This window comes from Salmo salar, chromosome ssa14, assembly GCF_905237065.1.
Source record: "Salmo salar chromosome ssa14, Ssal_v3.1, whole genome shotgun sequence".
NCBI lineage: Eukaryota > Metazoa > Chordata > Actinopteri > Salmoniformes > Salmonidae > Salmo > Salmo salar.
This window is the reverse complement of record NC_059455.1, coordinates 83,429,666-83,443,077: the sequence shown is the minus strand read 5'-3', so window position 1 is coordinate 83,443,077 and position 13,412 is coordinate 83,429,666. Positions and strand designations below refer to the sequence as shown.

Genomic DNA, 13,412 nt, shown 5'->3' with positions numbered 1-13,412 from the left:
ATGGTAGGCTATAGAAAAGTATTTATATTTATTATGGATCCCCATTAGCTGCTGCTCTTCCTGGGGTCTTGCAAAATGAAGGCAGTTATACAATTTAAAACATTACAATACATTCACAACAGATTTCACAACACATTAAGTGTGTTCCCTCAGGCCCCTACTCTACTACCACATATCTACAACACAAAATCCATGTGTACGTGTGTGTATAGTGCGTATGTTATCATGTGTGTGTATGCATGTTCTGTGCCTGTTTGTGTTGCTTCACAATCCCCACTGTTCCAAAGGTGTTTTTGTATCTTTTTTAAAAATGTAATTTTACTGCTGGCATGAGTTACTTGATGTGGAATAGAGTCCCATGTAGTCATGGCTCTATGTAGTACTGTGTGCCTCCCATAGTCTGTTCTGGACTTGGGGACTGTGAAGAGACCTCTGGTGGCATGTCTTGTGGGGTATGCATGGGTGTCCGAGCTGTGTGCCAATAGTTCAAACAGACAGCTCGGTGGATTCAACATGTCAATTACAAATACAAGATGTGATGAAGTCAATCTCTCCTCCACTTTCAGCCAGGAGAGATTGACATGCATATTATTAATGCCAGCTCTCTGTGTACATCCAAAAGCCAGTCGTGCTGCCCTGTTCTGAGCCAATTGCAACTTTCCTAAATCCCTCTTTGTGGTACCTGACCACACGACTGAACAGTAGTTCAGGTGCGACCAAACTAGGGCCTGTAGGACCTGCCTTGTTGATAGTGTTGTTAAGAAGGCAGAACAGCGCTTGATTATGGACAGACTTCTCCCTATCTTAGCTACTGTTGTATCAACAGTTTACAATCCTGGGTTACTGCAAGCAGTTTAGTCACCTCAACTTTGCTCAATTTCAACATTATTTATTGCAAGATTTAGTTGAGGTTTAGGGTTTAGTGAATGATTTGTCTCAAATACAATGCTTTTGGTTTTAAATATTTAGGACTAACTTATTCCTTGCCCCCCATTCTGAAACTAACTGCAGCTCTTTGTTAAGTGCTGAAGTCATTTCAGTCGCTGTAGTAGCTGACGTGTATAGTGTTGAGTCATCTGCATACATAGACACACTGGCTTTACTCAAAGCCAGTGGCATGTCGTTAGTAAAGACTGAAAAAAGTAAGGGGCCTAGACAGCTGCCCTGGGGAATTCCTGATTCTACCTGGATTATGTTGAAGGCTTCCATTAAAGAACATCCTCTGTGTTCTGTTAGACAGTTAACACTTTATTCACATTATAGCAGGGGGTGTAAAACCATAACACATACATTTTTTCCAGCAGCAGACTATGATCGATAATGTCTAAACCTGCACTGAAGTCTAACAAAACAGCCCCCACAAATCTTTTATCATCAATTTCTCTCAGCCAATCATCAGTAATTTGTGTAAGTGCTGTGCTTGTTGAATGTCCTTCCCTATAAGCGTGCTGAAAGTCTGTTGTCAATTTCTTTACTTTAAAATAGCATTGTATCTGGTTTAACACTTTATTTTTAATTTTTTACATTGTCTTCCAACGCCCCTGGGATAATGTACATTTGCTGAAGCATTATGACAACTCAATGGTACGGTTTAAATGAGCTGGACTTGGGTCATTGATAAGTCATTGTCTCAACGCAGCCTTATAATTCTGTGAAATGATCCAGGAACCAAAATTATTTGGTTGGATCCCATTCTAGTTATAATACGAGCTTTGTTTCCAGAAGGTATCAAAATTGTCAATAAATATTACACCCACAGAGCGCAAATATTCTCATAGTCAGTTATGGTGGGCTAAAAGTCTGCTGAAACGCTCAATGACACAATTTAGGGAGTGCAGAAGGACAGATATTATGGTGCGTAATAAAGGGTTTAGTAATTGTAGGCTACAGTATTTCTAATTTTCTTCTATTAATTTGCTCTCATTCCTGGCTTATTTAGGAAGTGTAGATCAGCAGCTGATAGTTGAAGTGACCTTCAACATCCCTGCTCCTCAATACTTCATCCACTGAATCAAAGCTTCATTCAGGTAGGATACATAGTGGCAACAATGGAGTTGGGTTGGGTATAGTCATGGTAGGCTACAGTATTTCTCACAATCTTGTATTTTGACTGGAATCGAGTTGGTCATTGTGAAATAGCGCAGCAGTTCAAAATAGTGTGCAAAATAATTTACTCAGAGTTGTATATGTTATTATTTGTATTATTTTGCTATTGTTCTGTTCTTAGTAACGTGAATAAGACTTAAGCATTTGAAACTAAGGGTTATTTATTCCTTTTCTGTAAATAAATAATCAAAGTAATAATTACTCAATGAGTTTATGACCGCGGTTCGGGGGTGCCCTGTTTAAAAGTTAGGGCACATGCCCCCAAAAAGATCTGTGAACGACCCTCAGTGACACAGTCTCCTCCTCTTCTCCTGTCTTCACCGTCTACACAAACACCAGGGACATGAGGGATGGTAAGGAGGGAGGGAGGAATAATCGATCCTTATTCAATCAAGACTCACTCTCATCTTGTCAAGAGAAAGTGGTGTGTTTGATTGGATATTAAAATTCCTGGCCCCAGAGGTGTGAATGTGAGTGTGTGTGATTCATTCTCAGCAGATCCATGTGTAGCATCAGTTCCGTTGGAGAAGGGTGCCAAAGACAATTGGCCCCGGGGCCTCAAATCTGTGCGTAAACCATGCGTGGGATTTATCAATATGAACATTTGCTTGAGAGTGTGCATAAATTTACGCACAGCCATGACCATGGGTAGGCATAATGCCAAGTGGTGGAATATGGGAACTAACTACTTGTCAAGTATAGAATGGGGAAAATATATGTTGAAAATGTGTGAAATTGTGAGAGTAATAATTCAATAATTTTTCGATTTCATTGTATTTCCATTGTGAATTTATGCAACACATCTTGACATGCTTTATAATTTGACCACATCAGTGGTTACAGTAGTAGTTACAATAATAATCCATATAAAGTACAGTCATTTGTTAAATGAGAGGTACTTGTGAAAGTGAAACCAGGTCATACACAGCTTCAGGAGCCAACAGATGGTTCGTTAATTAATCAAAGTAAATATATAGGACTCTAGAATGCCCTTCAAGCCAAACAGAAACAAGTATTCAACAATGCCATGGTATACAGTGTATTCGGAAAGTATTCAGACCCCTGGACTTTGTCCATATTTTGTTCCGTTACAGCCTTATTATAAAATTGATAAAAGATTTTATTCCTCATAAATCTACACACAATACCCCATAATCACAAAGCAAAAACTGGACGCTACAAGCTTGGGGAGTTTCTCCCATTTCTCTCCGCAGATCCACTCAAGCTTTGTCAGGTTGGATGGGGAGTGTTGCTGCACAGCTATTTTCAGGTCTCTCCAGAGATGTTCGATCGGGTTCAAGTCCGGGCTCTAGCTGGGCCAAGGACATTCAGAGACTTGTCCCGAAGCCACTCCTGCGTTGTCTTGGCTGTGTGCTTAGGGTCGTTGTCCTGTTGGAAAATCAACCTTTGCCCTAAGTCTGATGTCCTGAGCTCTCTGGAGCAGGTTTTTATCAAGGATTTCTCTGTACTTTGCTCCGTTTATCTTTGCCTCGATCCTGACTAGTCTCTCAGTTCCTGCCGCTGAAAAACATCCCCACAGCATGATACTGCCACCACCATGATTCAATCATTGGGATGGTGCCAGGTTTCCTCCAGACATTCTGGCCAAAGAGTTCAATCTTGGTTTCATCAGAACAGAGAATCTTGTTTCTCATGGTCTGAGAGTGTTTACTGTAGGTGCCTTTTGGCAAACTCCAAGCGGGCTGTCATGTGCTTTTTACTGAGGTGTAGGCCTGATTGGTGTAGTGCTGCAGAGATGGTTGTCCTTCTGGAAGGTTCTCCCATCTCCACAGAGGAACTCTAGAGCTATGTTAGAGTGACAGTCGGGTTCTTGGTCACCTCCCTGACCAAGGCCCTTCTCCCCTGATTGCTCATTTTGGCCGGGCAGCCAGCTCTAGGAAGAGTTTTGGTGGTTACAAACTTCTTCCATTTAAGAACGATGGAGGCCACTGTGTTCTTGGGGACCTTCAGTGCTGCAGAAAAAGTTTGGTACCCTTTCCCAGATCTGTGCCTTGACACAATCCTGTCTCGGAGCTCTATGGCCAATTCCTTCGACCTCATGGCTTGGTTTTTGCTCTGACATGCACTGTCACCTGTGGGACCTTATATAGACAGGTGTGTGCTTTTCCAAATCATGCCCAATCAATTGAATTTACCACAGGTGTACTCCAATGAAGTTGTAGAAACATCTCAAGGATGATCAATGGAAACAGGATACACCTGAGCTCAATTTCGAGTCTCATAGCAAAGGGTCTGAATACTTATGTATATAAGGTATTTCTGTTAAAAAAATATATATCAAGTTACAAACATTTCTAAAAACCTGTTTTCACTGTGTCATTATGGGGTACTGTGTGTAGATTGCTGAAAAAAATAAATATTTAATCCATTTTATAATAAGGCTGTAACGTAACAAACATTTTGAAAAAGTCAAGGGGCCTGAATACTTTTCGAAGGCACTTTAAATAGGGATATTTCACAGAAAGCATAAACAGTACATTTATGCCAAGTTATTTACACATAATATGTTCCTATCTGGCTTGAAGTACCATGAAAAAGAGCGCCACATTTTTCGGAGTCCACCCCTATAAGGTGGTTCACTTTTTGTGATGGTTCTGTAAAGGTTTGGTACATCAGCCTTTCTTTCTCCACTTTATGATGGCTTATCATGCAGGCTAACAAAACCTGAAAGGATCAATTCCACAGCTCTTTGGCATCACGTCTACAGCAGAGCAATGCTGACCAACACCCAGTACACCGTCTACCAACTGCTCCTGACAAACAGACGCAAGCACTGTGTCTCAAAATAAATAAAACAGGCAGCCAGCTCACTCCTGGCAAAGGGGAGCAGGGACACTAACATGCTGAATGAGCGCTTATCCCCAATTATAAAGTCACCTTCAGGCAGTATAGTACAGTATACATCCTAATATGACAGGATGGTACAGAATGGCTGAGAACAGAGTATAGAGGGGGAATACATCACAGGGCTTTGTGAGATGGTGAGATAGGCCTGGTAATGCTGACCAGAGTTGTCAAAAAACACATACAGACTGTGCCGTTTCAGGAGAGATGGGTCCCTGCCTTGACTGCAATGTTACACAGCGTGTCTGCGTCCCAAATGGCACCCTATTCTCCATATAGTGCACTACTTAGTGACCAGAGCGCTATATAGGGAATAGGATGCCATTTGGGACACAGGCAATGACTCACACCCTGATGCTTCAAAACAAGACAGGGTGTTGAGCTACAGTGGAGCTTGGTGGTTAGTCAATACTGTACACACTACAACAAATAATACATCTAGTCCGACAGTCATTTTAGGATCTTCTGAAAACAGCAAGTCCACCATTCTGCAGTTCATTTGACAACAGGAAAAAGGGAATGTTCATGTGATGCTGTGATAGAATACTGGTCTGATTGGCTTGGGTTTCCAATATCACCACGCAAGTTTACATTTTCTTTGCAATCCGCCAGTCCGGCAAAGAAACCCACAGAGATGGTGACTGGATCAGACTTCTTCAGACAGTGACTGGATCAGACTTCTTCAGACAGTGACTGAATCAGACTTCTTCAGACAGTGACTGGATCAGACTTCTTCAGACCGTGACTGGATCAGACTTCTTCAGACCGTGACTGGATCAGACTTCTTCAGACCGTGACTGGATCAGACTTCTTCAGACAGTGACTGAATCAGACTTCTTCAGACCGTGACTGAATCAGACTTCTTCAGACCGTGACTGGATCAGAATTCTTCAGACAGTGACTGAATCAGACTTCTTCAGAAGTGTGTGTTGAAAATAAATGTTTTTATCTGAATAAAACACCACCGTCTGCCTGTTACTGAAGCCAGGAGTTAAATGAGCAGTGAGACCAACCGATGGACGAATACAATGTGTATTTAATGGCAGACAACAACGATGAATCATTTCATCTGAAAGCCTGGGAGATGAGCTCACTCCCACCCCTAAAAATCACTCCTAAAATAAGGCACCCCTGGAGGAAAACTAATCTGGGTAGACAACACATCTGCGACACTGATCCTCAACACGGGGGCCCCTCAGAGGTGCATGCTTAGTCCCCTGCTGTACTCCCTGTTCACCCATGACTGCGTGGCCAAGCACGACTCCAACACCATCATTAAGTTTGTTGACGACACAACAGTTGTAGGCCTGATAACCGATAAACGATGAGACAGCCTACAGGGAGCAGGTCAGAGTCCTGGCAGTGTGGTGCCAGGACAACAACCTCTCCCTCAATGTGAGCAAGACAAAGAAGCTGATCGTGGACTACAGGAAAAGGAGGGACGAACAGGCCCCCATTAACATCGACAGGGCTGTAGTGGAGCGGGTCGAGAGTTTCATGTTCCTTGGTGTCCATATCACCAACGAACTATCATGGTCCAAACACACAAAGACAGTCATGAAGAGGGCACGACATTGCCTTTTCCCCCTCAGGAGACTGAAAAGATTTGGCATGGGTCCCCAGATCCTCAAAAAGTTCTACAGCTGCACCATCGAGAGCATCCTGACTGGTGGCCTCACCGCTTGGTATGGCAACTGATCGGCATCCGACCGTAAGGCGCTACAGTGGGTAGTGTGTGCGGCCCAGTACATCACTGGGGCCAAGCTTCCTGCCATCAGGACCTATATATTAGGCGGTGTCAGAGGAATGCCCCAAAAATTGTCAAAGACTCCAGTCACAGACCGGTCTCTCTGCTACTATACTGCTAGCGGTACCGGAGCACCAAGACTAGGTCCAAAAGGCTCCTTAACAGCTTCTACCCCTAAGCCATAAGCCTGAACAATTAATCAAATGGCCACCCGGACTATTTGCACTATCTGCTGCTACTCGCTGTTTATTATCTATGCATAGTCACTTTACCCCTACCTACATGTACTAATTACCTCGACTAACCTGTACCTCAGCACATTGACTCGGTACCGGTACCCCCTGTATATAGCCTCGTTATTGTTATGTAATCTTATTGTGTTACTTTTTATTTTGCAAATATTTTCTTAACTCTATTTCTTGAACTGCATTGTTGGTTAAGGGCTTTTAAGTAAGCATTTCACGGTATTCGGCGCATGTGACAAATAAAATTTGATTTGACATTGAGAAATGCATTTCCACGTATGCTTCCCAAATGGCACCCTATTCCCTTTGTAGTGCACTACCTTTGATGGGCTTTGGTGAAAAGTAGTGCACTGTGTAGGGAATAGAGTGCCATTTGGGATGCACATGACTATGCATCTAAATAAACTTTTGCACATTGAGCTTGGCTTTATATAGGCAGCAGCGCCTTCATTATAAAAACTTCCATGCAGTACCATGCAGTACGCAAGCCAAGCCTTATGATGTGTGAGTATCATAATTGTAATTGCATTACTGCCCAACACTGAGATATGTCCAGACTAAAACCCACCACTCCACATGAAATAGTGACATCCCAAACTCTTACAGAAGTCACATGCTTTCTTATTCCTGTACATTATAATGAAGCAGTAAGGCCCGAGGGGGTGAGGTATATGGTAAATACCTAAGGACTGTTCTTATGCACAACACACCTCAGAGTGCCTGGATACAGCCCTTAGCCATGGTATATTGGCCATATTCCACGAACCCCAAAGGTGCCTTATTGCTATTATAAACTGGTTACAAATGTAATTAGAGCAGTAAAATTAAATGTTTTGTCATACGGTCTGATATACCACAGCTGTCAGCCAATCAACATTCAGCACTCAAACCACCCAGTTTAAAATTACATTTTAGTCATTTAGCAGATGCTCTTATCCAGAGCATCATAGCCCTTTACACTTGTACCCGTATACGGGTTGAAAATGGCAGTTGGGCACTGATAAAGCTCTAAATATAAACGCAGTGGCTGTACAGTAAGTAACATGCTATACATGATGTCAGAGCTCTGGCTCTGCGCTTCACAGCTCTGTATGGGTTTTGACTGACAAATTACGAGGACTTTATGTATTTTCAAAGATTAAATGTTGAGGGTTATAATAAAAACCGCTTTGATGTCATAAAAGAAAGCCAAACACCTGTGAGTCCAAATGTGCACTTTACATTTCCATTTCATAAAACTCATGTCAGATACAGTGTCAATGTTTATAATCACTACGTTTGTCTATTGTGAAGAAAATGTACAGCAGCACACGCACCTGAATGCACTCATATCTACTTTCTATGCGCAGCAAAATGACAAATCGGTTTCCCTGAATTGTATTGTGAAAGCCTAACACTGTAATATCGCATTTGATAACTTAGCTAGTCATGTTGCTAATAGAACCGGCTTTCAAATGACGCCCACCTGACCCAGATTACTTAAACAACAACAGTAACTGTGTGATGGCGGGGATGCAGGGTTGTGTTCCAAACAAAACAACTACAAGTGTGCTTCCTGCTTCCTCAACGGCACAGACAGCAGAGCTAAAAATAAAATCACCTTATAGTGTAAGGCACTTCTTTAGGTCTGCTCTTCCACACCAGATTCAACCAATCAAGGTCCTAAGGCGCAGCTGATTAGTAGAATTACAGAGCTAATATAATAACAATAATCATTTAGCAGACGCTTTTATCCAAAGCAACTTACAGTCATGTGCGAACACAGTTGAAGTCAGAAGTTTACATACACCTTAGCAAATACATTAAAACTCAGTTTTTCACAATTCCTGACATTTAATCCAAATAAAAATTCCCTGTCTGTAACGCCCTGGCCATAGAGAGGGTTTTTTGTTCTTTATTTTGGTTAGGCCAGGGTGTTACATTGGGTGGGCGTTCTATGTGCATTTTTCTATGTTGGTTTGTTTCATTGATTTTGGCGTGTGGCTTCCAATCAGGCACAGCTGTAGAGCGTTGTTGCTGATTGGGAGTCACACATAAGGAGCATGTTTTTCCTTTGGGTTTTGTGGGTAATTGTTTCTGTTGAGTGTTTTGCACCTGACAGGACTGTTTGGCTGTCAGTTTTCTTGTTTTTGTATAGTGTTCATGTTGTTCAATTAAAATCATGATGAACACTAACTCCGCTGCGCCTTGGCCAAACAGTTCTATTTTTGTTTCATTAATTTCTCCAAAAAGTATGATCTTTGCCCCCATGTGCAGTTGCAAACCGTAGTCTGGCTTTTTTGTGGCGGTTTTGGAGCAGTGGCTTCTTCCTTGCTGAGCGGCCTTTCAGGTTATGTCGATATAGGACTCGTTTTACTGTGGATATAGATACTTTTGTACCTGTTTCCTCCAGCATCTTCACAAGGTCCTTTGCTGTTGTTCTGGGATTGATTTGCACTTTTCCCACCAAATTACGTTCATCTCTAAGAGACAGAATGTGTCTCCTTCATGAGCGGTATGATGGCTGCGTGGTCCCATGGTGTTTAGACTTGCGTACTATTGTTTGTACAGATGAACGTGGTACCTTCAGGCATTTGGAAATTGCTCCCAATGATGAACCAGACTTGTGGAGGTCTGTATGTAAACTTTCGACTTCAACTGTACATATTTGTGTGGGTGGTCCCAGCGGGAATCAAACTCACAATCTTAAAAAAAAATGATTTATTGAATATTTTAAAAACATACAATATACTTGCAGTGAAGCAGCTCAACAACTACATCACATCACATTAGTCATCTAAAAGCCTCCCATCCAGAACGACACACAGAAGCAACCAGGGTCAACGCCCTGCTCAAGGGCACGTCTCCAGAGCGACACACAGAAGCAACCAGGGTCAACGCCCTGCTCAAGGGCACGTCTCCAGAGCAACACACAGAAGCAACCAGGGTCAACACCCTGCTCAAGGGCATGTCGACAGATCTCCCACCAGCCCTCCAAGATCTCCCCCACAATTCCCCAAGAGCTGCCCCTCACAATCTTAGCAATGCAAGCCGTCGTGCTCTATCAACCGAGCCACAGAGGACCATGTGTTATTAATTATATTAGAGCTGAAATCCTACAGTAGCTAGCCCTCCTTTAAGAAATAAACATTATCCTTTGGAAAGTCAAATGGATATAGGCATAAAGTTAACTTTCCGGGGTGAAGTTTCACCTACTGTAGGTACAGATCTAGGATCAGCATCCCTCACCACCATCCTAACCTTAACCATTAGCAGGGAGAAATGCTAATTGATCCAAGATCAGCGTCTAGGGGCAACTTCCCCCTACCGCAAAGTCCACCCTCACCTTGTTGAAGTCTTCGCTGGTGGCCCTCATCTCCTTCCAGGTCTTGTTGAGCAGCTGGATGCAGATGCAGAAGAACTCCTCAAAGGAGCGGTCGTGGGTGAAGAACATAGGGTGGAAGTCATGGCAATTCTCACTGGCTGTAAAGTCAGAGGAACAGAGGAGAAAGGACGTAAGCCTTGTGTTTGAGAGACACATTGACTGTTCTCCCTCAGAGATTTTGGAAATTGGAGGTTTTCCCTACCAGAGATCTTGGACAGTGGATGTTTGGATGCTCAAGTGGGGTAAACTCTGCCAATTTCTAAAGATTTTGCAACAATTACAGTTCGACTGGCAAATGCTCAAGTTCAGAGTTGCATTTTTAGGTCTTAATGCAGTATCAGGGCATACAATCTTTAAAGAGCTGAGACTAAACCATCAATTATTATGAAGATCTCTTGCATGATAATCTATACATACATAATCCCTGAGGTTATGAGAACAAAGAAGACATAACTCCCTCCGGTCCTCTTATGGTTATCAAACCAAGACTAACCAACCCCCGCCTGGCATTGAGGCAATTAGCAAACACATATTGCACACTTGTATTTTAGATTCTATTTTCACTTGTTTTTCATTTTCAATTTACTGATGTTGTATCCACACATTCCAGCTTCTAAGACTGCCATGTGAGTAATGGAAACGTGAACTTGAACTGTAGTTTACCTCTACTGACTAAGGTTACGCCCCAAATGGTACCCTATTCCCTATAAAGTGCACTACTTTTGACCAGGGCCCTTTGGGACACACTTCATTTAGTCAGCTACTGAGTCAGTAAAGATCCAGCAGTAAAGAGATTCCCCATGGGTCCAGATATACAGTAGCTATACAATAAACATGTTGCCTCTCTGATAAACTAAGACACTTCCATCCTGTTGAATATAGAATGAAAGCTCATAAGGGATGGTGAAACACACGTGGTTCACGTTTCAGCCATACTTCAATAGAGTGATTCCTCACGAAACCACACACAAAAGGAGACCAGGATCTTGGGGATTTTCACAATGTAATCTATTGAATGGTCCTTTGGAGGAAGGATTGTTGACATATATTTGACATGAATCTAAAAGCATAATTGAGAAATAATTGATCAAAGTTGGCATATTTATGACATTTATGACATACACCAACAACGTCATTGCGTTTTGGTACACCAGAAGTACATTCATTTGCGCAATGCTGCGTTTGCCTTGCAGCATTGCGTTCCAGAGGCAGTTTCAGTGCGTTCTGTGTGGTGCATACGTTGGATTTGACGAACGTATTAATCAAATTGTATGTGTAGACGGCTTGGCAGAAATGGTAGCAGAAGGTGAATGTTGAACTTTTGTTGCACACATATCCAGATGATGCTGCGTACCATTTTGCGCAATGATGCTGTAGGTGTGTTCGAGGCATTACCCTTCATTAAAACTCCATAGTGTTTCATCAGTAGGTGCAACAAAGCAAGCATTGGTGTCATATGAAGCTTTACCACTTGCTCTGTAATATGAGTAGTATTTTGATTTCAATAAAACTCTGTAGTATATTAATTTATGAATATTGAACATTTAACATTTTGGATTTGGCAAATGTTTTAATATATTGTTGAAAACCTTGGGTGGCAGGTAGCCTAGTGGTTAGAGCGTTGGGCCAGTAACTGAAAGGTTGCTAGATCGAATCCCCGAGCTGACAATTTTCATATGCACGTAGACTATATTATGTTCAAAAATATATACATAAAACATTTGCCAAATCAAAAATGGTATATTTTCAATGTTCATGTTTATATTTTTCAAAATATGTACTTTTTCCCCCCGATAAAAACACTAGTCATATTACAGATCAAGCAGTAACGTTTCATACGATTGTTCTGTTGTTGCTTTGTAGCATCTACAGATGAAACATTATGTCGTCTTAAAGGAGGCCTTGGTAAGGTCAAAATGTCATAAATATGCCAACTTTGATCAATTATTTCTCAATTATGCTTTTAGATACATGTCAAATATATGTCAACAATCCTTCCTTCCTCTAGGACCATTCTATGGATTACATTGTGAAAATCCCCAAAAGAATGGTGTTTTTCTGTCTCGGTTTCATAAGGAATCACTCAATACCAACATGGGTGGCTGACTCATTTCTACACAGTTTGGGCATGTACAGCCATGGGTAGTGTGTGTGTGTGTGTGTGTGTGTGTGTGTGTGTGTGTGTGTGTGCATGTGTATAGTCACTGTTCATGACACCACTTTTCCTTCTGTGACAATAAGAGCCTCAAGGCAGAGGAACTCAACTGTGCACTTCTAAACCAATAGGACTGGACCCTCTGTTCTCCATATTCCTAGTCTCCCACACACACAGAGAGGACGGAAGGACCATGTTCTTTAAATGGGACAGGAGGGTTTGGTTCATTCAGTTACATTTCACATGTATCTCCCGTCCCTTGTCTGGTTGCATGTGCCAGATCAGATGGCAGCTTTCTCTTCAGAAATAAATACCCCTGGTTATTCTTGAGGGACTGGGTTCCCTAGCCTGCCTGCCAACAGACACCCACGTCCATCACAGTTCACAATGGAACATTCTCAAATTAGCCCTACCATGGGCTTTTAACATTTGTTAACACTTTCACCAGACACATCTAGAACACAAACACATAGCGCTGTCTTCTACTGTGTGACAGGATGATGTCTACATCCCAAATGGCACCCTTCTCCCTATATAGCGCACTACTTTTGACAATGGGCCCTGGTCAAAAGTAGTGCACCATGGGGAAAAGGGTGCCATTTGAGACGCAAATGAAGTGTCTGAATACTGCAGGAGTCTGATGGGAGGCTTCATGTGGAGATTAAAGGGAATTGCTCCCTCATTTCTCCCTCTATTCTCTCTCGTTTTCCTAACCCTTTCCCACCTTTTTTCTCCTCCTGTCCTGCGCCAAGTGCTTTGTGAATGGTGTGGCCAGACAGCTAATCTAACCGTTTCCTGAGGGAACTCCATTATACTGTTTTACAGACACTGGGATGGAGAAATCACTGTGCATTTATTGTGTTACCGGATTCATCATAAACTTCCCACTGAGAGTGAAATCTGGTTTCTAAGCTCAGTGCATCTAAATAC

At 42.2% G+C, this 13,412-nt stretch overlaps 1 protein-coding gene across 7 annotated transcripts in view; it reads right to left on the bottom strand.

The window, feature by feature from the left end:
* The window catches only part of LOC106570440 (engulfment and cell motility protein 1), a 199,535-nt gene that overhangs the window by 49,067 nt on the left and 137,056 nt on the right, over positions 1-13,412 (bottom strand). For all 7 annotated transcript variants that reach the window (XM_045694888.1, XM_045694887.1, XM_045694890.1 and 4 more), the window contains one exon: positions 10,289-10,425. In XM_045694888.1, the coding sequence (XP_045550844.1) occupies positions 10,289-10,425 (137 nt within the window). The remainder of the gene's footprint in view (positions 1-10,288; positions 10,426-13,412) is intronic.